This window comes from Ascaphus truei, chromosome 3 (assembly GCF_040206685.1).
Source record: "Ascaphus truei isolate aAscTru1 chromosome 3, aAscTru1.hap1, whole genome shotgun sequence".
Classification (NCBI taxonomy): Eukaryota; Metazoa; Chordata; class Amphibia; order Anura; family Ascaphidae; genus Ascaphus; species Ascaphus truei.
Genome location: NC_134485.1, coordinates 419,544,697 through 419,569,498, shown reverse-complemented (window position 1 = coordinate 419,569,498; position 24,802 = coordinate 419,544,697). Strand labels below are relative to the sequence as shown.

At 50.7% G+C, this 24,802-nt stretch overlaps 1 protein-coding gene and 1 long non-coding RNA gene across 4 annotated transcripts in view; one reads left to right on the top strand and one right to left on the bottom strand.

Moving 5' to 3' along the window:
• The first annotated feature begins 2,672 nt into the window (after window positions 1-2,672).
• P4HA3 (prolyl 4-hydroxylase subunit alpha 3) overlaps window positions 2,673-24,802 on the top strand; it is a 73,729-nt gene continuing 51,599 nt past the window's right edge. Inside the window, exons 1-2 of one of the 3 annotated variants that reach the window (XM_075592754.1) lie at window positions 2,673-3,535; window positions 23,774-23,916. In XM_075592754.1, the coding sequence (XP_075448869.1) occupies window positions 3,351-3,535; window positions 23,774-23,916 (328 nt within the window). In that variant the 5' untranslated portion in view covers window positions 2,673-3,350. Of the gene's footprint in view, window positions 3,536-23,554; window positions 23,641-23,773; window positions 23,917-24,802 lie in introns of those variants that run through there. The other 2 variants (XM_075592753.1, XM_075592755.1) reach the window with 2 other exon arrangements.
• On the bottom strand, window positions 16,090-23,464 carry LOC142490440 (uncharacterized). The gene is made up of 2 exons (XR_012800054.1): window positions 23,354-23,464; window positions 16,090-21,909 (listed from the first exon to the last, which is right to left on the bottom strand). It is a non-coding gene; the product is annotated as an uncharacterized LOC142490440 (long non-coding RNA).

Genomic DNA, 24,802 nt, shown 5'->3' with positions numbered 1-24,802 from the left:
GGGGAAGGGTGAGGCAGCCCCAGATAGCTTGCGCAGGCGCAGGGACAGCTCAGGAAGGGTTGCGGCGGCCATTAGGAGTTAGTGTAGGCAGAGGGGAGGAACGCACGCGGCCCCAATGTTATAGTAAGGGCCTCGGGACTACAATTCCCATGAGGCATATCGAGGCAGGCACCAGGTGCTTGATAGGAGCCAATAGGGCTGTAGGACTGCCCTGGAGGGAGAATAGATACATTTCCCGGGCTTTGAGTCACGTCAGTTGGAGCAGCGGAGCTGAAGGGGAAGGAAGGATGCAGGGAGTGAGTGCAGCTCCTGCATCCAGATAGGTACCCTCACCCTCCAGGTAGGCCCCAACTCCCCACCAGGTTAGTGGGTAACTGATAAGGGACGTCCCTAGATAGGGAGGTCACCCTTAAGTGTGTGTAAGGTGCAGGTTTGGCAGTTCCACAGTGGGTAGTGCTGTGCGCACTGGCAAATAGGCACAGCGTGTGAGCAGTGTGTTTGCTGCGGGTTCCAGGTTGCTGTGTATGAGTGTTGTGTGTTGACGTTGCATGTGCTGGGCGCAGTGTGTGCAGCGTGTGTGAATGTCTGCAGGTGGACGGTGAGAACTGTGTGTCTGCTGCAGGCTGTTAGGAGTAGCTAGGTGTTAGGAGTAGCTAGTTATAGGGAGGATTAGGGACTTGGGTAACTAGGAGAGTGGTGCAGGTTATTACCCCGCAGGCCCTAGGAGTTTTCCCCAAGTCACCTCAGGTTGCGGTTCATCAGGGACAGGCCCTAGGTTAGGGTTCCTGTCACTTTAGGGTTAGTTAGGGATAGATAGGGATCAGCGGATGCTGCAGTTCCATAAGGCGACTTGGGCTCAAGTCGGTGTTTAAAGATAAAGACTATCTCCAAGGTGGGATCACCCCTGGCGGACCCAAGCAAGGATTCACCGGACCGGATCAGACGGGATCCCAGAACGACAGATCCTTTGTGAAGTCCTTGCAGGCCCGAGTGCAGGAGCACTCGGCAGGTACTCTATAAGTGCACCAACAGATCATAACATTCTATTAACACATAGTGGCAGCGCTGACCACGGGACAAGGGTTGGGCTGTGGGCACCGTGTGGGGATGTTATACTGTTGTGATGGTACTAGAGATGATGTAATAGTTGTCCTTATTAGTGTTTGTTCATTCAGTAAACCTGTTATCCCTAATACTGGTGTATGTGGTTTCTGAGTGGGTTCCTATGTTAGGGTCATTCTACATTTCCCTAGAATCCTACATAGGTGGAGGCGCTGAAAGAAGAAACGTTCCAGAGGATTCACCCCAGGCTCTCATTAGCGGAGGCTCAGACCTCCTGTGAGCCTGACAGGTATACGCACCACACCGGTAACACCGCATGTTCTACTCACCCACAATATATATGAGACTGGGTGGGGTGGAATACCCGTTACATATGCATGGAAAAACTCTCTGCCTATCCACCTCACCGTTCTCGCAGACTTGGGCCCCTTGGTTCCGGTATGCCGGTATATCTCCATATTTAGATTAAAATCTTGTGAACATCGTGATCTATAGCCAGGGGTGAGCAAACTTTTTTCTTGTGCCCCACCTGCCTGCTCTCATCCCTCCTTACCTAGTCTGAAGCGTCAAATGACGCCATGGGGTCATGTGACGTCACGGTAAGTGAAGTTGCAGAGGCCTCGCGTGGTCCACCGGCACTTCATTTAAATGCCTTGGGGGAAGAACGCGGGGCCTCTGTAACCGCCACCACCCCCCAAAAAAAATCTTTTGCCCCCTGTTTGCTGATGTTTAATATATTGTACATATACAAATGCTGCATCCTTCCCTCTCCCCCTAACTCCCCCCCCCCCATCTGATTTCAACCAATTGTGTATATCATTGTACCCCACTCCTTTTTCTTTTGTGCATCCCCCCCCCCCCCCCCCCGCTAACACTTCAAATCGATAATTAAAAATGTAAGTAACAAAAAAAGAAACGAGTCGGGGTAACAAAGATGGAAACAAACAGACAACATGGATTCCGAATCGCTTGAATTCCATTGACAAGCTGCATCCCCTGCAGGATTTGTATTCACTTTATGTTTGTATTCTCACTGTATCACATAAGTATATCTTTTGTGCTTTTTGTTCTCTTCACTGTGGGGTGTGAGCCGCCTGGTTCCTGGACCAGTTGATTGGGCTTACCCCCCTGGGCTAAAATTTGTTAGCCAGCCCCTGTCTATTTTTTTTTTTTTTTTTTTTTTAAAGTCTCCCAGGCTGCAAACCTGGGACAAAAAACTGCACCAAATTTATTAAGAAACAAACCTTTTACATTGAAACCAATAGGATTTTCTTTCTTTGATAAATGTATTTATGCCCCATTTTTCCCCCTGTTTTGCAGCTGGGAAACCCCAGAATATGTAGGCACCATAGAAATAAAAGGGAATCATAATAATAAAAAAATAATAAAGCAAAGCTGTTGGATTTTAATATACAGTTTCAATATTAAAAAACTTTCCAACTGTATAGCAACAACCAAAAGTAAAACCTCAGGGATGAAGAAATCCATCCAATAAACGGCAGCAAAAATGGGGGTGACAATATTATTTGTTAATTAAAGTATGAGGGGCATGTCCTTGATATATTACCTCTTCATGGTCCAATAGAGAAGACAAATAGAGGGATGAGAAGGAAGAATACAATAGACAGTAGGGAGTGTGGAATGAATGGAGCTGGTTAGTCTGCAATAACTATTCACATTCTCATCTGTCTCCCACCACAAACCCCCTCCCCCACAAGGGACATCCCACCGCCTGGGCTATCCCAGAACCATTACACCGCTCAGAGCTGCTGCCTGCCAGGAGACATACCACAGAACATGTCTCACTGCCAGCCAACACTCTGAAAGCCAGGAACCCTTCCCCTCTTCACATGGGGATGCATCTGCTTCTCCTTCAGCATATTTCTCATTCCTAAACATTTCCTAACTTCTGTACGCAGCTTAATACCTGCAGCTGGCTACACTTGGGAAACAGAGTGACATGCGAAGAAGAGACTTCTGTGGTCTGGGAAGCTCAGGCACTGCATGAAGTTCTCTCTTCGCCTTGCAGTAGAAGGTATCACAAACTGCAAAGAATCCAGCACTGCGAGGAGGAAATAAAAAGGATGTGTTTGGAGTGAAAATCAAGCATTTTTTTTTTTTCAAACCTCATGTTTTTTTTCCATTGTAGCTCTGTTGAAATAACTGACATTCGTGACGCGAAGAAAACAATGTGGTTTATTGCTGGATTAAATAGGATGGGTGAATAAAACCCCTGGTGTTGGGGAAGGAAGAGGCTAAGGATTTGACTTCAGGTCTCTTTGCTGGGGATGTTTCAGCGCAGGGAAGCTATGTGCCTTGGGTTACTCTGCCTGGGCTTGTTAAGGATCACACTAGCAGATATGTACAGCTCCATGATGAGTATCCAGCAGGCTCTAACCACCGAGGGAGTGCTGCTGCAGCACCTGGAGACTTACATTGAACAAGAAACCTACCGGCTCAACGATCTGAGAAGGTAATCATTAGGAACTATGATTCATGAATTACCTTTTCTGGCAGTGATGAGGTTAACACCCCCCTCCCCCCCCTCCCACCACCACCTCCCATTGGAAATATTACCTGTATGTTTTGCAGTTCTGCTGATATACAGAAAGATTTGGGATCAGACGTTAATAGTTAACTAAATGAACAAGGAATGGCTATCCCCAAGAGCTTGCAATCTGTGAGGTATATAGTGCCTGAGTTACTTAAGGAACAATACATTGCTGCTAGGTCACAGACTCATTGCATTCATAAGATAGTTCTTTATTTCCACCACATTTTACACAGAAAGAAAAGGATAGTCACAGAGAAACTTAATGAACCACATTGCAGAGTAATGTGTGAGGTAGTAGTGAGTGTGATAAAGTGTATACTGCCCAAATCCCATATTTCTCCTGTGCTGCTGCTCCTGTCTCTAATATCAATGTCTTATGTATGTATACCTGTATTACAGGAGTACTTTCCAAAGAACACACTTTTTTTGCAGGTGTTGCCTTTTTGTACTTTTTTTTTAATGCTGCCTACTTTTGTTAATGCAATCACCTAGCGGTGTATTAATTGATGCATTCTTTATTTTATAGAAGAATATTTTTTTGCACTCAACTGTTCTGCGTGTGCTGGTATCAGAGGCATGAAAAGGTACAGACATGTTAACCTCACTGAGTGTGAGTCTCACTGACTTGCAGTCTCATAGATTTCAATGAGAGAAGGCAGCACATCTCTGTTAAAACATATTTTTTGGGGGTCCAGATACACCAAATCTCCCCCATTTTGAGCTCTTGGAGGACATCCTTGAAAAAACGTGGTATGTACTGTACAAGACAATAGCTGTATGATTGGAACCAGGTTCACCTGCTTCAATAGTCAGTGACCCCCCTTCAAGTCACCCAACTACTGCCCGCCTGAAACACACTGTGTATGCCAAGTTTTATAGAATTATCTCAATCCACTGCTCAAGGGAGGTATATATATATATATATATATCACACACACACACACACACACACACACACACACACACACACACACACACACACACACACACACACACACACACACACACACACACACACACACACACACACACACACACACACACACACACACACACACACACACGTGTAGGAACCTGCTGATAGGGTATACTTTGACGTGGTTGTAGGCTTGACATGTTTTGGCCGAAAGAATGAACTAAATCAGGGGGGCTTTGCCCCAACAGGTCAGGTTTTCAAGATATCCCAGCTTCAGCACAGGTGGCTCAATCAGTCCCTACTTCAGCACAGGTGGCTCAATCAGTCCCTGCTTCAGCACAGGCGTCTTAGTCTTCGACTGTACCACTAATTGAGCAACATGTGCTGAGCTGGGATATCCTCAAAACCAGACTTTTTTTGGGGGGTGGGGGGGTTCTTGAGGACTGGAGTTGAGCACCCCTGAACTAAATGACCAATACTTACGAGAGTAAAACAAAACATAGAAATGAAGGAAATAACGTGAAGGAAATTGGGTGTGTATGGGGGCGTCTTTGCTTACAGCTGTATATTCAGTAGCGCTTCAGTTGCCACAAATAAATAAATGTATGTATACCCTTTTTTATATATAGCGCCATCCATTTACATAGAGCTTTACAGCAGTAACACACCTGACAGTATAGGAGACATACTAAGAATAAGCGTGGCAGGAAAAGGATTCCCTACCCCGCAGAGCTTACAATCTACTGTGGGACTGGGGTTTGAGCTGGATAAAAGGGTGTACGTCTAGGTATATATATATATATGTATATGTATATATATATGTAGCCCCGGTCTAATTTCAGCTCCTCTGACCCCCTTGCAGTCTCCCCGAGGGGTCGCGGGTGCCGCCGGAGGCAGCGACGGACCCGCCGGCATGGCGCAAAGGTGGGGGCCGGAGCAGGGTGCGCTCCGAGTCCCCGGAGTCTCGGCGGTGCACCCGGCTAGCGGGGGCCGCCATTACAGGTGCTCGCGCATGCGCAGTGGTCGCGCATGCGCACAAGGCTCACAGGAGCCAGTACCAAGTCGCACATGCGCAGGAGAAGCGCGCACGCGGCCCCAATGCTACAGCAGCCTCCACGGGACTACAGTTCCCATGAGGCTTAGGGCCAAAGACCCCAGGTGTCCCAAAGTGGCCAATGAGAGGCCAGGATTCTCAGGCAGGGAGAAAGAGATACAATTCGCGGGCTTAGGAACGGCAGTTGGAGCTGGGAGCAGGAAGGGGAAGGAAGGGTGTAGGGAGCAAGTGGCTCCTACACCAGGTAAGGTAGATCCCCAGATCCCAGGCAGGCCCCAATCCCCACCAGGGTAGTGGGTAGGTACTGAGGGACGGCCCCTAGGTTAGGGACCCTGCCCTTAGGTGTGGGTGAGTGTGCAGTCTTGTCAGTGTCACGGCTGTCAGTGCGGTGTGCGCTGACAAGTAGGCACAGTGTGTGTGTGCAGCACGGTTGCTGCAGGTACCCGGTTGAGTGCAGTGCGGTTGCTGCAGGTACCCGGTTGAGTGCAGTGCGGTTGCTGCAGGTACCCGGTTGAGTGCAGTGCGGTTGCTGCAGGTACAGTGTGAGTGCAGTGTGTTTGCTGCAGGTACAGTGTGAGTGCAGTGCGGTTGCTGCAGGTACAGTGTGAGTGCAGTGGGTTGCTGCAGGTACAGTGTGAGTGCAGTGGGTTGCTGCAGGTACAGTGTGAGTGCAGTGGGTTGCTGCAGGTACAGTGTGAGTGCAGTGGGTTGCTGCAGGTACAGTGTGAGTGCATTGGGTTGTGCAGGTACGGTGTGAGTGCAGTGGGTTGCTGCAGGTACGGTGTGAGGGCAGTGGGTTGCTGCAGGTTCAGTGTGAGTGCAGTGGGTTGCTGCAGGTACAGTATGAGTGCAGTGGGTTGTGCAGGTACGGTGTGAGTGCAGTGGGTTGCTGCAGGTACGGTGTGAGTGCAGTGGGTTGCTGCAGGTACGGTGTGAGTGCAGTGCGGTTGCTGCAGGTACAGTGTGAGTGCAGTGTGTTTGCTGCAGGTGTTAGGTTGAGTTAGTGAGAGGGGATCCGGGAGGTGAAGGGAGAGGTAGTGTGGGAGCAGGGGGTGAGTGACCCACCTGCATAGGACAGGCTACCCCGTAGGCCCCTAAGAGTATTCCCTGAAGTCATCGTAGGTTGCTGTGCTGCAGGGACGCCCTATAGGATAGGAACGCTATTCACCTTACTGTGTAAGGCAAGCTAGGGACGAAGGTGCCGAGTTGTGGTTGCGTCTAGTCGTTTGGGACCAGGCGGCTGGATATTGAGACACCGGAGGCAGGCCGCTGATTCATCTGACCCTTTGCGAAGTTGTTGCCGGTCACCGCCGTGACCGGAAGGTATTATAACATCAAGTGCACCAACACCGGTCAACAGGCGCTGATCCCGCCTTAGGCGTAACTCTTTAGGGTCACTAAGCGAGTGGCTAAAGAACTGAGCCTATACCAATACATTACCGTACACGGACACGGTGTGGAGCACGCGGTGGCAGGACTGAGACAGTACTCATTAGGAGCGTGGCTGAGCCACTACCGTATAAGGATAGTAGCAGTTATAAGGGTATTAGGTATTGCTGCTAAGGATAGCGTTATAGTATAAGGATAGGTGTTATTGTTACGGTGTCATTATAAAGTGATAAGGTTATTGTGCATTATTACAGTAAAGTTGGTTGCATCACATGTGTGTGTATGTATTTCTTGCCCATGGCAATCTCACATCACGGGGATCCTGGGTAAGTGGAGGCGCTGCGCTATAAGTGTTACCCCAGGCTCCCAGCTAGCGGAGGCTCAGATCTCCTGGAGCCACAGGTGCGTGCAGTTACCCGTAGTCCCTTTGGGAGCGTTCAGAAAAAGGGCTACATATATATATATATATATATATACCTAGACCTAGATATATATATATATAGATATATATATATAATCTGACATTACACGCTCATTCAGGGACTTATGAGAAGGATACTGGTACACGAAACATGCCTACAGCATAACTCCCAGTTGTCCCTCTGGCACATGCTGAAACGTCGGGAAGTTATACTAAAGGAAGCGCATACAAGCAGCACAAGAGATCACATTCCCCCACCTGAGGCGACGCCACTGACATCTCTTTATAGGTCTCATCGCTCATTATGTCAATATGTCCCAACGTGAAAGAAAATCATGATACGTTCCTTAAACACGTCAAGCTGTAGTTTATCGTCTGGTGAAAATTCACATGGTGAAACAAACAAATCAGTACCGTGTATAACTGCCCCCGTCTAAAATATCGTGTGGGGCAGAGACCACAGGCCTAGGCACACACGGGCACCTTGCAAAATAGCCGGAAGGTGAAAGAAAAAAGGCGCAAGCAAACTGGTCGACTTTTGTATTTGTGATATGAATCAAAAAAATAAAATCTATTAAATCTGTTAAAGTGTTAAAGCTGCAGTTCAAGCTGCCGTTTTTTAAATATACATGTAGCCGGGACCCTCTTCCTACCCTTGATGTTGTTGGGGGTGGGTATGCTGCAGTAGGGAACGCTCCGATAACGGAGGCCCCGCGTCAGGGAGCCGCCATGTTATGGTTGGCATCAGCGCAGACTTAACCTAGCCAGAGGTTGCGCATGCACAGGGGGAGAGTAAGCAAAGCTCGCGAAGGAGGAGAGTTCCGATTGGAGAGAGGTAGAGCCATACGGGTCCCAGCAGCCCCCTCGGGTCCCCGTGATGCGGCTGGACCAATGAGTTGCGAGCGGAGGAGGAAAAGGAAGTGGTTGCGCGCACGTTGCGCTCAGAGCTGGCTAGAGTAGAGAGGAGAAGGAGCTTCGGTGTGGGGAGGCAGACCGCTCCCTACGTAGGCCGCATGCCCCAGGCCCAGTTAGGCCCTGAGTCCGAATAGAGACAAGCGGAGCTAGGGACTTGCCATAGCTAGGTTCCGGTTCCCTTTATTGCCATACTACCATCACCAGGACAGTTCTAAGTGGCGGGAGGTCTGGGCTCAGACCCCGCTAGCAAGCCGCAGCGTGTCCGGGTGGGATTGCCCTAGACACCAACGGGTGACGTCATCTACACCCCGCTGATCCTTTGTGAAGATTGTAGCAGTACCGGGTACTGGAGTACCCGGCAGGTAATCCCCAAAGTGCACCAACGGTACCATCATTCATTCAGGAGACAGTGGCTGCGCAGTCACACTCATACACATTTATTGACTCACTTGAGGGTGGGAGGACTATTCCCAAGGGGAACTGGACACGGGTGGGATCACCCGGTGAAGGGAGAAGGGAGGGTGAGCGTTCGGCGAGACGCAGAGTATAGTGTCTCCTCTAGGGAGGGACACCTGTTGGTATACGTATATGATTACTGCAAGTAAAGTTAATTGGTTAAGGTATATTGCTGTGTGTGTGTTAATGTACATAAGTTCCTGCGAAGACCCACTTCCCCTCGGGCGGAAGCTGTCGCAAGTGGAGGCGCTGCACCAAGTTATAGGTATTGTGTGTACCCCAGGCTCTCCGTGGCAGAGGCTCAGACCCTGTGACCCTACAGGTAATACAGCATATGGTAGTGGCCTGTGTTCGCTAGGAGCCAGGGCTACATATATATATGTAGCGGTCATGTAAAATGCCTACAGTCATCTCTCCTGCTGGCAGCAAGGCCTGGTAAGTGTGGGCATGCCAGCAGTAATCATGGAGGTTTTCCCTCACACCCTGGTGGGGTGCCCTGTGTATGGATGGGACTGGTCACATGCTCTGACTCCATGGTTAGTGATGTCAGAGGTGTGTCAGCCTCAGAAGTTACATAAGGCACAGCACTGTGTCTAAAAGTGAGTTGCTGAAAGGTACTAGTTCAAGGCGAGTACAGTTGCTGGAAAGTTCTTCCAAGGTTCAGGGAGGAGTTCAAGTTCTGCAGAGTGTTAGTTATGTTCTAGTAACTCCGTGGGAGACTGTGTCCAGGGACCTGGCACAGGGCAGTGATTCCTGCGGGAATAGTGAATCCCTCATCTAGGTGACATACCTATCAAAGGGGAGCACGGGCGAGATGATCGGCTAAATACACCCATTGTGGAGGGCAGCTATGCCCACCGTGACAATAAAGATGGAGCTGATCAGAGAAACCCCTGTGTGTGAGAGTCCAATGATTACACAGGAGGTTGCACCACCGAGGAGTTCCTCACCAGGATCATCCCCATGCGGACGCAGGGACCCTGATGAGGTGGAGGCGCTGCACTGGAACTAGGTGAGACTCAGCACACTACCTCAGCTGCCTGTCTGACGGGTCCTCCCCACACACCATCATGCGGGAGACTCAGGAGTCCTGTAGCCAACAGGTGCACCATCAGGCATATCTACACTGTAATGGGGGCCGGTTAGACCACAGGGGCCAATGTGAGATTGGGTGGGTCAGGCCGGGCCAGAAACACCGTTACATTTGGAGGCGAGCTGCTGAGATCAGATCTGTCATCAGGACAGGCTCTAGCTAGGCACACTGGGAAACAGGGAGAGTGTCTGCTGCCACTTTGTGCTGCGTAGGGACGGACCTAGGGGTGGTCAGGGGGCTGACGGGATATTGTCAGTTCGCAGGGACGACCTAGGGGCCTGAAAGGAGTGAGGGGTTTGGAGCGGGGCTATAGCTGACCGAGTCACCTTGAGGCAGTGCTAGTTGGTAGGATGCCAGAAGGGATAGCCTGTTAACTTGGTCAGGAGTCCTGGAGAGGGTCTGCGCTAGGCTGACCAAGAGAGGTAGACGCCCCAAGTACTGCATGGCAGAGCCAGAGTACCTAGCCCATTCCAGACACTCACCGTAGGGAGCACAGACTGGGAGGAAGGAGTCACAGCAGACACTGAGAGAGTGAGCCTAGCCTGAGGTAGTGCAACACTGGGTCACACCTAGATAAGGTACACATGTGGTGGTGCATCTGAAGCTAATCTTTATTGTACCGGTGTGGTGGCTGCCCCGCAGAGTGGAGCCCCATGTATGATAACTGTTACGAGAGAGTGGAGGATCCGCGTGGGGCGGAGAACATGAAATGGCGGACAGAGGCTGATGGGGAGGGCACCCGTGGCGTGCAACCCACTGAAGAGCAGACTGTCGCCGAGTTATCATTGACCAATCTGCTCTGGAGCGGAGCGAAGGCCGTGGCTGCCCCGTTTTTATCCTGTTTGGGACAGCGAGGGGCCACCCTTGAAGAGTGTGAGGAAATTGTGATAATTGGGGGAGAACCCCGCGAGGAGAGCAAACAAATGGACTTTTTGGGCGTAAAAATCAATCAAAATGGCGGTTCCCACTTGCTAGGGAAACCGCATGGGCCAGTCGCAGAAAAAATGGCTGATGCAGGACTTGCAAAAAGCTGGCCGGGAATGGCGCGAACAGCAGAGCCCCGCCCTGATGGGGGGCATGGCGCGAAAGCTATGGCTGCGCCGGGATGGACAGTGACTAACTCAGCCCCTGTGCTGAGTCAACCGCTTAGTCTATGGGACCCTCCCCTGATTTCTACCAGGGGGAGTGACTTTCAACTATGGCCTGTGGGAATGCACCCACTGGGCCCAGGGACTGATATCCAGACGGCGCCACTACAAAAAGTAGTTCCGGCCGTGGAAGAGCCGTGCAAAAAGGATGGTTATCTTGCACAGAGGGCGGCTGCCAGGAAAAGGCGGGAACTAGCCGCGGGAAAAGACCCCCACCCTTGTGGGGAAATTGGCGCGAAAACGCTAACCGCGCCCACCAGGACTGAGAGAGGTGCGGCCTTAATTAAGGGGCATGATGTTCCCCTGTGGGACCCGCCCATTATTGCAACCCCTGGGGGCGGGTTCCAGCTCTGTCAGAGAAGGGAGGAGCCGAAGCAGGGAGTGGCGGATCCAGCAACTTCCATCAGTCAGTTGCGAGGAACCACTGAGAAGGAGAGACCTGTACAGGAAGTGGCTCCTGTACAAAGAATGGCCTGCTCCTCCACTGTGGGCACGATGGTCTCTACACAGCCCTACTCAGTGCCCGGCGGGGTGCTAGTAGTGAGGGTGGCCAACACCGAGACGGTGGTCGGGCTCTGCCTACAATGCGGGCTGCCCGGAGGAACGGTCAATACGGCGGCACGTTGCCCTCATTGCGGGACTTTGTACCTGTGGCCTATGCCCACATTTATTCCTATACAGCCTGCTGACCCCCCGGTGGACGTGACAAGGCGCTCCGCCGAGTCCCCGGGCGCGCTATGGATCAACCGCGCGAGTCCCGGAGACAAGGGACTGGAGCCGGTCAAGTCGGCTGGGTCAGTAGCGATCGAGGCGGCTGAATCAACCCCCGCGTTCGGGGAAAAGAGACTGTCACCCCGCTCGGAGACCCCTAAGTCAGGGAAAGGGGATTACTCAGACGAGGACCTCCGTGAGCTGGCGGTGGTAAAAGCGGAGTTGAAAAGACAGACCGGAAGGACGACACCCCGTGGGGTGAGTGGCAGGACGTCCCCCGCAGATCGGCGACCCCGACCGACGGAGTCCCGCCATACCAGGACCTGGCGGAGACGGGAGAGAGACGCCTACACCCCTGCGGACGGGTAAGCCAAGCAGCCCTATTACTTACCTGGTTACAGCGGACGGCAAAGCGCTGGAGGGGCCGCGCCAGGCCTAAAGCGCACGTGGAGGGACGGCATCACTTCCGGCAACGACGGCGGAGCAACCGGATGTCGTCATAGAGGAAGAGATCCCGCATGGGGGTCCCACGCAAGATGGTGACGTTTCCGGTTCCGGGGAGGACGTCACTTCCGGTGGCGACGGCGGAACCCATGAAGAAAAAGCAGCGACGCTTCGGCGATCGGCGGAAGGTCCCCGATCACTTACAAGGCCCAGAAATTGGAGAGACGATCTCAGGACTGAGGAGGGTGAGACATCATCCTTGGACCAGTCTAAGGACAGCCAGGAGCGGGTCGTAACCCCGTGGGGTCCCGTTCCGTGCCCCTATGCCCAAACCCCCGCCATAGTTAATACCCCTACCCCCATCACACGGTCACCGGGTTCACCGCCTAGCCTGGAGTACGTGGACAATTCACAAGGGGGAGAGGGAAGACGGACTGGGGAAAGGCAGCGCAGTGGCGCTACGGAGGGCGATTCAAGGGGAGGGGGAGAATTGAGAGTGGCAACTACAGCACCCCAACCCGTAGTAAAGGCCTCGGGGTCGTTTAGGTGGTCCGTACCGCGATCTGAAAGGTCATCAGGGGTATTTTCCATGGACGATGATAGGGACTCAGGAGGGTCAAACAGATTCCGGGAGAACCGGTGGTGGGCCCCATTATTTGAAGGGTACTCGGCCTGGATGGACCGCACTCGGTTCCTCATCCGGCGAGAGGATGTAGTGGACTATTGGTGGGCTGTGGGAGAGTTTACCCCAGAACAGAGGGACAGAGAGCTGCAGGAGCGATGGCTGCAGATTGAGAATAGGGAAATAGAGCCTATGGGTCCCAGTATTTTGTCACACCCCGTGGACCCTGACGAACCCCTATCATTGGTGCTGCCTGGAAGGGGAGGTAAGGCTGACCTGACTAGAATTAGTAGGGCCGAGAGAACCATAATGGCTCGTTATAAATCTTCCCACGGGTTGGAGTACCCGTATGTCCCTGAGCCTCTCATGGATGAGATAGAGGACAACCGGGATAGGTGGCTTAGGGAGGCCATAGAAATGCACCTAGTGGGGAGAGGGAGTTCCGTGATAGGAAAGAAGGCCGAGGAACGGATAGAACATTTAATCCGCATATGGGCCATTGGGAGAAATATCTATAAACATAGAGTAACATATAGACCAGAGAGGGGATTACCCAGGCATTTCTCAGTAACAGTTCTGGATATGGGGGGTAGAGAAGTGAAGAAACCGGACCCCTATCACTATTTTTAGGTGGTACTGTGCATCACGCGGGTCTGTGGCTGCTGGTCGGGGCGGGCTTGGCGGATGACTGTATTCATGTGTACTGCATTATGAGGAAATTTGTGTGATGTTAATTATGTTTTCCGTTACAGTGCTTCCTGGAAAGAGGTATACAAATTTAGGTCCCAGCGAGGACGATGGGATTCACCAGGGGGAGAATGTAGCGGTCATGTAAAATGCCTACAGTCATCTCTCCTGCTGGCAGCAAGGCCTGGTAAGTGTGGGCATGCCAGCAGTAATCATGGAGGTTTTCCCTCACACCCTGGTGGGGTGCCCTGTGTATGGATGGGACTGGTCACATGCTCTGACTCCATGGTTAGTGATGTCAGAGGTGTGTCAGCCTCAGAAATTACATAAGGCACAGCACTGTGTCAAAGAGTTAGTTCTGTCAGCGTTCAAGACGAGTACAGTTGCTGGAAAGTTCTTGCATGGTTCAGGGAGGAGTTCAAGTTCTGCAGAGTGTTAGTTATGTTATAGTAACTCCATGGGAGACTGTGTCCAGGGACCTGGCACAGGGCAGTGATTCCTGCGGGAATAGTGAATCCCTCATCTAGGTGACATACCTATCAAAGGGGAGCACGGGCGAGATGATCGGCTAAATACACCCATTGTGGAGGGCAGCTATGCCCACCGTGACAATAAAGATGGAGCTGATCAGAGAAACCCCTGTGTGTGAGAGTCCAATGATTACACAGGAGGTTGCACCACCGAGGAGTTCCTCACCAGGATCATCCCCATGCGGACGCAGGGACCCTGATGAGGTGGAGGCGCTGCACTGGAACTAGGTGAGACTCAGCACACTACCTCAGCTGCCTGTCTGACGGGTCCTCCCCACACACCATCATGCGGGAGACTCAGGAGTCCTGTAGCCAACAGGTGCACCATCAGGCATATCTACACTGTAATGGGGGCCGGTTAGACCACAGGGGCCAATGTGAGATTGGGTGGGTCAGGCCGGGCCAGAAACACCGTTACATATATGTAGCGGTCGTGTAAAATGCCTACAGTCATCTCTCCTGTTGGCAGTAAGGCCTGGTAAGTGTGGGCATGCCAGCAGTAATTATGGAGGTTTCCCCTCACACCCTGGTGGGGTGCCCTGTGTATGGCTGGGACTGGTCACATGCTCTGACTCCATGGTTAGTGATGTCAGAGGTGTGTCAGCCTCAGGAGCTTACATAAGGCACAGCACTGTGTCTAATAGTTTAGAGTTGCTAGAAGGTTCTGCTGAGAGGAGGAAGAGTTCAGCTCTTGTCAGAGCTGAGGCAGGAGTTCAGTTTCTATCAGAGTGTCAGTTATGTTATAGTAACTCCATGGGAGGCTGTGTCCAGGGACCTGGCACAGGACAGTGATTCCTGCGGGAATAGTGAATCCCTGATCTAGGTGACATACCTAACTAAAGGGAGCACGGGCAAGATGAGTGGCTGAAGATACTCCTTGTGGAGGGCAGCTGCCCTGCCGTGTCAATAAAGATGAGTTCAGCCAGAAACCCTCTCGTGTATCTATCTGGAATGAGTGTACAGAGTGGAGCACCACGGAGGAGTTCCTCGCCAGGATCATCCCCATGCGGGGATGTGTCAGTGTGTGTAACTGTCACAGTGTGTGTCTGTGTGCATGTCTGTCACTGTAAGAATATGTGTCAGTGTGTGTATCTGTCACAGTGTGTGTCTGTGTGCATGTCTGTCACTGTAAGAATATGTGTCAGTGTGTGTAACTGTCACAGTGTGTGTCTGTGTGTATGTCACAGTCAGTACATGTGTATATGTGTCACTGCCAGTGTGTGCGTTGTTGTCACTGTGCACAGTCAGTCATTCTTAGAACCAGAGCAACCACGGCGATTGTCTAGGATGGCACCAGTTTGGGGAGGGGGGGCAGCAGCAGAGGTTTGGAGCAGAGCAGGCTGCTCTCCTCTGCCTCTCCACTGCTGTAGGAACTGCTATTCAGATCAGTGGAGGGGGGAGTGCAAAAATGGAGGGGGAGGGGGGTGCAAAACGGAATAAGGGGGAGAGAGAGGGGGGGGGGAGAGAGAGAGGATTGTTTCGGGCAAGTCCAACCGTCATACAAAAGATTCTGGGGAGGGGAATTGGGGGGGAACGGGCGGGTGGCTGACGGTTCGCCTTGGGTGCCAAATACCCCGGTCATTCTGACTGAGCCACCTATGCTGAAGCAGAGATATCCATACAACCTGACCTGTTGGTGACCCTTGAGGACTGGAGTTGGCCACTCCTGCACTAGTCTGTAACCAAATTGGAGCAATGGGCAGCACCAGATGTATCAGATTGTGTCCCAGTTTGCAGCCGGTAGACTCCTTTTGGGGATTGTCAACAATGGAAGTTATGCATCAAAACCTCGCCGCTGCAAAATATGGTGCAGGTTTTTTTTTGCTCCCTTTTGCTCTAGTTTTGCACCCGGGGAAACATTGGTACATAACACCCTTTGTGGACTTTATACGAGAGGGGAAAAAAGGGCAAAATGCTAGAACACAGTACAAAAATACTACAGGACCTCGTGCGGCCGCACTGCACGCACCTCTGCGTTCGCGCGCAGTACATCATATAGCGCTCCTAGCATCATCAAGGTATTTACATGGTGAAAGAGTGGCGTGTTGGAGTTTTGCACTCGCCCAGCAATGAAAAAAAACACACAGTAAATCGTTAGATCTTTAATTAACATTTTCTCCTATCCAGTGGTTCAATATTCTCTAATCATTAGATGTGTTCCATACAATCATGGCAACAAATAAAGGTAATTATTGCATTTATTAATGGAAACATACATTAGAGGTAAGCGCACTGCTTATGGTAGGTCACAAAGCAGCATGTATGTGCGCACGCTAAAACTGCCACTCAGTCCCCTTTGTATTTTATTTCTTCAAAAACAAGCAGGTAGTCAATTTAGCATCATTATTCAAGGCAGAGGGGGTTATTCACTAGGACAAAACCCGTGCACTCACCAAGCCATAGCCATCAAAGAAAAGGAATCCCATTCAAAGCAAGGGGAGTTTTTCCTTTGAATCTGTTGCAATGTATTTTGCACAGACTTTGCACCAGTTTTGCAGCTGGAAGAGTTTACTAAATAATCCCCAGAATGTACATTTTCAAGGGAAGGGTGAGAGGGTCAAAAAATGTTTTCAAGAAAGTTAACTGCTTCAATTAACATTTAAAAGTGCAGAGGGAAAGGGCACTTCTGCATTAAGCTGTTAGTTTTTACGCAGGGTGTTATTAGCCGGAGGCTGAATCATACGGCTACAGCCCCAGCGTTCACTGCTGCCCGTGCGCTTGGCCGCGCATGCGCGGGTGAAAGCCGAGATCTGCGTTCTGTGGTTGGGCTGCAGGACAAGAGCAGGAGATAACTACGGGTTGGGGGGGGGGGGAGGGGCACGGCGGGGGTGCAGCCATGACGTCATGCGGCTTGTTCGCCCTCATTGGCAGAACCGCTGCCGTGACGTGACCAATACTCGGCCACCGTGCCAAAAGACAAAAATCTTGTCTTTTGGCCAGGACAGTCGCGCACCGCGGCTTGTGAGCGCACACGCCGACTGGGGCCTGCCCCATAGAGGGCTGTGTCTTGTGTGCGGCGCGAACGCCATTACACGCACAGCCGTGCCACCGGGGACCGAGCCTTATTCTAAAGACAAACATTTGTTTATGACAAGCGGGTTCTTGTATTTACTGTTATCTGTGTGATAATTGTGCTTTATGGTTAGAGGTGAAGAGGTCACTGGGTTTATTTAGTCTTCCCGCTGTAAAAGTCGGGCAAAACCAGTTCATAAAACCAGTGCATAAAACAGAACCATTTTCATCAAGGAATAAGAATCCTGTAGAAAGCAATGGGAATTTTTACTTTGACAACTCTGTTGCTGACTTTTGACTTTTGCCCCTGATTTCGCGTCTGGGAGACTTTGATAAATAATGGTTGAAACAGATGTCTGTGAGTAGGGTTACTGGCTATGCACTTCTTTAACCCAGGCTGTGCTGCAAAATCTGTGAAATACGGCAGGCATAAGCTTACTGGCTTCCATCAGTGGTGGATTAAGACCCTCAGGGGCCACTTTGCACCAAGAATTTGGGGGCCCTCCTCCCATCACTCACCTACAATGCAACCATCACCATAACATCCCCCTCCTCCCATCACTCACCTACACTGCTCCCATCCCCCTAACATCCCCCTCATCCCATCACTCACCTACACTGCTCCCATCTCCCTAACATCCCCCTCAGCCTATCACTCTCACCTACACTGCACCTGTGATAAAGCCGGGATATCCTTAAAACCTGATCTGTTAGGGGGTCTTACGGGCTGGAGCTAAGAACCCCTGTGTTACAAGCTTTGAAACCACTCGTGGGTCTTTCATCGGGTAACATTTTCATGTAGCAGTCAATCTATTTCGCTATTGAGATATATTGTTAGCCTGGTAAGCAACCAGCTTTTATGGCTGTGTGATAAATCATCGCTTTGGGATCAGCCTCATTTGTGGTACAGGATTCCTGGTGTCTGATGTCAGGGAAAATTAGGTTGGAATAGGAGTACCCAAAAGTCTTCTATAACATACACTCATATTCAGAATCCATCAGTCAGGCTTAATTAGTAATCCTTGAACTCTTAACCCCTTCCCCGAGGCTGAAGTAGCAGCTCAGGCGTAATGTCATTCACTGCCTTTGAAGCGGATGAACACAGTTGAAATCTCAGTGTCGGCTCTTCTTGTGACTACGGGTAAAGTCACTTCCTCTCCCGGAGCCGTTCTCTCTACAGGGCAGGGACTCATTGTGGCTGCAAAATTCTAAGTAAGACACTGTACTCACTGTCTGACCTATGCATTGTTGTCAATCTCCAAGGACCAAAATCTTTGAGATATAAGGGTTCTTTCCCAAATTAAATGGACTGATGTTTATCAGTAAGACTCCACTATAATTTATAGTGCTGATGATACAAAAAAATCAATTAGACTGACTCCAAATCAGCGAGAGAGGCTGGTGGGGGAACAGTGCCCCATTGGTTGGACACTACACGTTTACATTGAGAGCTCTGGGTTACACTTTCCTTTGATAAGGTGCCAAGACCTGGCCTCACATGTGTTCACGTGAAGCAGTATATTTTATTGTGGTTGTAACACGACACAAGGTTAATTATTTCTATGTACTCGATTTCTCCAATGCGTAGAAAGGCCATCCGGCAGCAGACAGGTTAAGTCATGTTGCACTTTACTAAGAAGGATCATACAATGAGTCTGGCTGGTGGGATTACTTTCCGACGCCTCCGTAGCTCAGATCATAGAGATGGAATGCGTCCAGGCAATCGATCTGATCATTGTTCTAAGTAAGTGTAGTACTGTTACCCCCCTCCCTCCCTCCCCCCAATGGGAGATACACAGCTTCTGCTACCTGTTGTGTGGTGAGGATACCTGTTAGGATCAGGAGAGCTGAGTTGGATCTGCGGTGGTATGGAGATCAGGAAAGGCTCAGGTTCTTTCTCTGTAGTAATTCTCTTGGTGTTTAGAACCTCCAGCCGTAGTGGGCTCCAGGGTGTTCAGAGATCAGTCCCCACTATTGCACACGTCTCCCTCCTGCCCAGGAACTGTCACAGACAGGAGTATAATGAAAAAGGGTCTTTATTGGCTGGCATTTACTGCAGTTCTTCCTCACAGCGGTGCAGGGTCTCAGAGGTCCCAGGCCTCTGGATGGTGATTGCCCCTGATCTTCCAGGGCATCTGTGGGTTGGATCAGACTCTCATCCCGCCATGGGAGAGACTCACAGCTCTACTGCTCTCTTACTCCTCCAGAGCAGGACTGACTGAATTTGCCACTCCCTCCTAGGAGGAACCAAAATGGGCGGGGGTATGGTCTATACCTATACCAGATAGGCTGACATAGGCCATGAGTCACCACCACACTTGTCACTCATAAGAGGGGAATGAGGGGTGGTCAAAAGCCCATAGCTTAACCTGTCAAAGCCTAGACTGCTAGGAGTTACATGACAGGGAGGAGAGATAGGCCAAAAGATACAGACCATGTTACCATGGGCGTCCGCAGAAATTTTTTCAGGGGGGGGGCATAATTTATAACCACAGCGCAATGGCGGTCCCGGCTGCGGCACAGATTGGTCCCGACTTGGGAGTGAGGCTACTCTCATTGGTAGGTAGTGTTACCAATGAGAGCCGCATCACTCCCGAGTGCTACCAATGACAGTGCGCTGCGCTTCCTCCTGCGTAGCAGCATAGGCTAGCCTACCACTAGCTGCCTGCCGCGGCGCCAGGGGCACCCACCCACCTCCGTCCCGGTCCACCCACCTCCGTCCCGGTCCACCCAGAGTCTGTTTTTGTCGTTTATAGCGCCGTAAACGTACTGTACGGCACCATAAATGCCAAAAACAGCCCAGGACTGCGAGTGATCCAGGCAGAGCCGCCAACAGAAATCATGGGGCCCAGGACAAATGAAAGGAGCAGGCCCCCCCCGGGACCCATAGCGCCCCCCCCCCGAACCCATAGCGCACCTACCACGAAAAAATATCTTTTAGAGTGCAACTTTTACTTAACTGTTTTCTTATTGTGATACAGAATAAAACATTACAATGCAACCTGTTTATTTTTATATTTTCAACAAAAGACATGTGTCTGCCTGCCTGGGTGGGTGAGTGGGTGAATGACAGTAGAATGACAGTGGGTGAGTGGGTGAATGACAGTGGGTGGGTGAATGACAGTGGGTGGGTGAATGACAGTGGGTGGGTGGGTGAATGACAGTGGGTGGGTGAATGACGGTTGAATGACGGTGGGTGGGTGGGATAATGACGGTGGGTGGATGAATGATGGTGGGTGGGTGGATGAATGATGGTGGGTGGGTGAATGACAGTGAGTGAGTGGGTGGATGGGTGAATGACAGTGGGTGAATGACAGTGGGTGGGTGGGTGAATGTTTAATGTGGGTTGGTGAATGACGGTGGGAGAGAGTGACTGGGTGAGAGTGACTGGGTGGTTGGGTGGGTGACAGTGACTGGGTGGGTGACAGTGACTGGGTGGGTGGGTGACAGTGACTGGGTGGGTGGGTGACAGTGACTGGGTGGGTGGGAGACAGTGACTGGGTGGGTGGGAGACAGTGGGTGGGTGGGAGACAGTGACTGGGTGGGTGGGAGACAGTGACTGGGTGGGTGGGAGACAGTGGGTGGGTGGGAGACAGTGACTGGGTGGGTGGGAGACAGTGACTGGGTGGGTGGGAGACAGTTTGACAGTGACTGGGTGACTGAGTGAGTGACAGTGACTGGGTGGGACAGTGACTTGACAGTGACTGGGTGGGTGACAGTGACTTGGTGAGTGACAGTCAGTGAGTGGGTGGGTGACAGTGACAGTGGTTGACATTGACAGTGGGTAATGGTAACAGTGGGTAACAGTGACAGTGGATGACAGTGACAGTGGGTTATGGTGACAGTGGGTGACAGTGACAGTGGGTGACAGTGACAGTGACTGGGTGACAGTGGGTGACAGTGACAGTGGGTGATGGTGACTGACCTTGACCGGGTGGGTGCAGCTTGTCGCCGGACGCTTCCCCCTCCTGCCCCCGATATCCCCTTCTGCCCCCGATATCCCCGCGGCAGCTGCCAGGGACGGGAGGTGGGTTTGGGGAGGGGGCGCGGGAGGAGGGCTCGGGGGGGGGGGGGCACGGGAGGTGGGCTCGGGGGGGGCAAGGCCACGGGAGGTGGGCCGGGGGGCACGTGGGAGGTGGGTGCGCGGGAAGCTGGCCAAGGGGGGGAAGCGGGCCGCAGCGGAGCTGGTACTTCCCCCTCCATCCCACGTTGGGAGCGGGAGGGGGAGCGGCCCGCAGCGGAGCTGGTACTTCCCCCTCCATCCCATGTTGGGAGCGGGAGGGGGAGCGGGCCGCAGAGGAGCTTGGCTTGTACTTCCCCCTCCGTCCCACTTTGGGAGCGGGGGGAAGCGGGCCCTGCTTGCCCTGCGCATGCGCGCCGGGACCGCGGGGAATCGTCGCCATTTTTTAAAACTTTTTTTTTTTAAATTTATTTAATTAACTGTTGCTTGGCCGCGCAGGGGGCCCGGCCTGACCCACGGGGCCCGGGAAGCAGTACCCTTTGTCCCCCCTATGCCCCCCCTGTTTGCGGCCCTGGATCCAGGGGGGGGCAAGCGCCCCCGCTTGCCCCCCCCCGCGGACGCCCATGCATGTTACATAAGCTTTACGAATATGCTGGCATGAAACACATTGAAGAACTGCATATTATTGCCACGGTGACGGTGCACATGTATTATTGCACTGGTGGGTTGCTTGGATCTTAAAAATATTAAAAGGTTATCTCGGTAGGCGCAGTATAACTTAGTAGGTCATGTTCTGTTGAGCCTGTCCCTGCCTACGAACAAAGAGAGAGCTGAGGTTTGTGTGAACGCTGCTATAAAGTATTTCTGTGTCTGCAGACAATAGTCGTTTCCATCGGCACGTTCAGCTGTTATCTCCTGCTCTCTTTGAAGAGTTCTGGAGAGAAATGATTTAGTTTAATATCACTGTTGGAACTACCATCATTCACCCAGTAGTCCAAGCACGCTGCCTAGGGGTCACACTCGACTCCTCTCTCACATTCGTCCCTCACATTCAAAACATTTCTAAAACCTGTCGCTTTTTCCTCCGCAATATAACTAAGATACGCCCTTTCCTCTGTTGCTCGACTGCCAGAATCACTGTACTCTTTCCTAGATCTGTCTCAGCATCTCCCCTCATGAAATCCCTCTCCTGGCTTCCGATCAAATCCTGCATCTCACACTCCATTCTTCTCCTCACTTTTAAAGCTTTACACTCTTCTGCCCCTCCTTACATCTCAGCCCTAATTTCTCGTTATGCACCATCCAGACTCTTGCGTTCTTCTCAAGGATGTCTTCTTTCTACCCCCTTTGTATCTAAAGCCCTCTCCCGCCTTAAACCTTTTTCACTGACTGCCTCACACCTCTGGAATGCCCTTCCCCTCAGAACCCGACTAGCACCCTCTCTATCCACCTTTAAGACCCAACTTAAGACACACTTGCTTAAAGAAGCATATGAATAGCACCGTGGATATTCTGAACACATGATACATAAATCTTGGCCCCCTGCAGATGCACTTACCAGAACTCCCTCCTACTGTCTCTGTACGTTCTACCTACCTACCAATTAGACTGTAAGCTCCTCGGAGCAGGGACTCCTCTTCCTAAATGTTACTTTTATGTCTGATGCACTTATTCCCATGATCTGTTATTTATATTATCTGTAATTTATTTGATTACCACATGTATTACTACTGTGAAGCGCTATGTACATTAATGGCGCTATATAAATAAAGACATACAATACACTACAATACAATACTGTTGGTTAGAGTAGAGATTTAAACAGCTGTCTGGGAGTAGGGTTACTGGCCACGCACTTCTTTAACCCATGCTGTGCTGAAATGGCAGGCTCCATGTTAAAGTGGATTAGAAGCAAAATGTGACACACCGTGAGTGCTCAGTCTGCATGTCATTACCCAGAATCCCTGGCGTTGTCAACATTCTATCTAGATTTGTTTGTTTTTTATTAAATGTACCCTTTTTTTTTATCCCAAACGGCAATTGTTTTTATTTTTTTGGAAATTTGCATTTAAGAGTAATCAAACATTGTATTTATTTTTATATTTTTATAACAAATTTGCAAATATAGCATAAAATATTCAGGTGGATTCAAATTTGAGAAAAATTAACCCATGTCTAGGTTAGAAGCAGCAGGGATACTCATCGACCCCAAAAATATATCAGGTATGGCAGGGATGGTCTGCGGTTCTGTGTTACCTTAACTCACGTTTTCCCTAATGGGATCTGGTTTCGGGTTGCTCAATACAATTAAACGTAATGACACTCCCCCATCTTTTACTATTCCCATACACTGCTGGCTGAGTAAGGTTCTGTCTTACCTTATAGTTCACAGGGCCTCATTCCTGATAGGAGGGCAATCTAATTCATGCGTGACGTAGGCCTCGGACATGGTCAAAAAGACCGTCCTGAGCCGCGCCGAGCTGCGCTTAGTCCGTGACGTCGGTGATGTGGCGCACTAGCCCCGCCTCCCGCTCCGCCTCCAGCCCCGCCTCCCGTCCGCCTCCCACCCGGCACACAAGCGCAGGAGAGCATGAGCAGGAGAGCATGAGCGGCAGCGCTGCCCAGCGCTCTTCCCTTCACCATGTCCGAGGCCTTAGATGGGCTGGTATAGGCACCCTGCTTTACTAATTAAGGCCTATAAATGTTTTCTTTAGAGTACAGTGACACCAGCAACACTTCAGATAAAGAAGCACAATAAGACATTTGGTAACAAATCCTGTTCTGTTCATGTCTTCCAGATTCTATGAGAAGGTGCACGCATTACACCAAGTACCCAACACCCCAGTGGCGGACCCTATACTTGCCTACACCTTGCTAAAGAGGCTGCAGTCAGAATGGATGAATGTGATACACAGCCCGGAGGCCAATGACAATACCCAAGGTATATATTTGAGGTGGATGGTGCGGGCTGCATACTTAATGAGTTGTTTGCCATATTTTACAAAAAAATAACAGGAGGCAACCATTATTATTTCATCATTATTACTCCATTTGCTGCCCAAGAGACATGTCAAGCATTGGCGACTTAGAGGGGTTAAGTCCTACATATACATATACATATATATATATAATCAAAAAATAAATAGATGATACCGTTCTGTGGCTAACGAAATGCTTTTATTTGTGCGAGCTTTCGAGATACACTGATCTCTTCTTCCGGCGATGTTACAATGAATGAAGCAAGGATAACTTAAAAACAGTGTCTCTTAGAATGTTATCTGTGCTTGTCCTTCCCCCGTGTGGATGTGTTTTATGGCTAGAGGTGTCAAAGGGTAACTGAAAGCAAGTGAAGAAAGAGTGTGTATGTGTGTCAGTGTGAATAAAAATGAATGGAGAGCCCACAGTATAAACAGTGCTCTACACAAGGTGTGTGTGGAGTGAGAGGGATATAAATGGTGTGGGTGGGTGTGGAAATGTGAGAGTTTGTAGCACAACTAAAAGTGTGTGTGGATACTATGTGGTCCCTATTGGTGTATATGGATGGAAAAATAAGGAGTATTAGTATGTGTGAGAGACAGCTGTGTGTGCATACATATAGCACAGTATGTACAGACATGGCCTTTAGCGCTGATGGGAAGAGAGTTCGCTAGTGTCAGTAATGACTCATAAAATTTCGATCTCTGTTTAGGCCACTGCTAAGTGTCCCGAACAGTTGCATAAATTTGTATTCATGCAACCGTCTCTCTTTCGGGGTTTTAAGATTACCTTTGAGTATGGCAACCCTCAGATCGTTCATCTTATGGCCAGAGTCAGAGAAATGTTCGCCA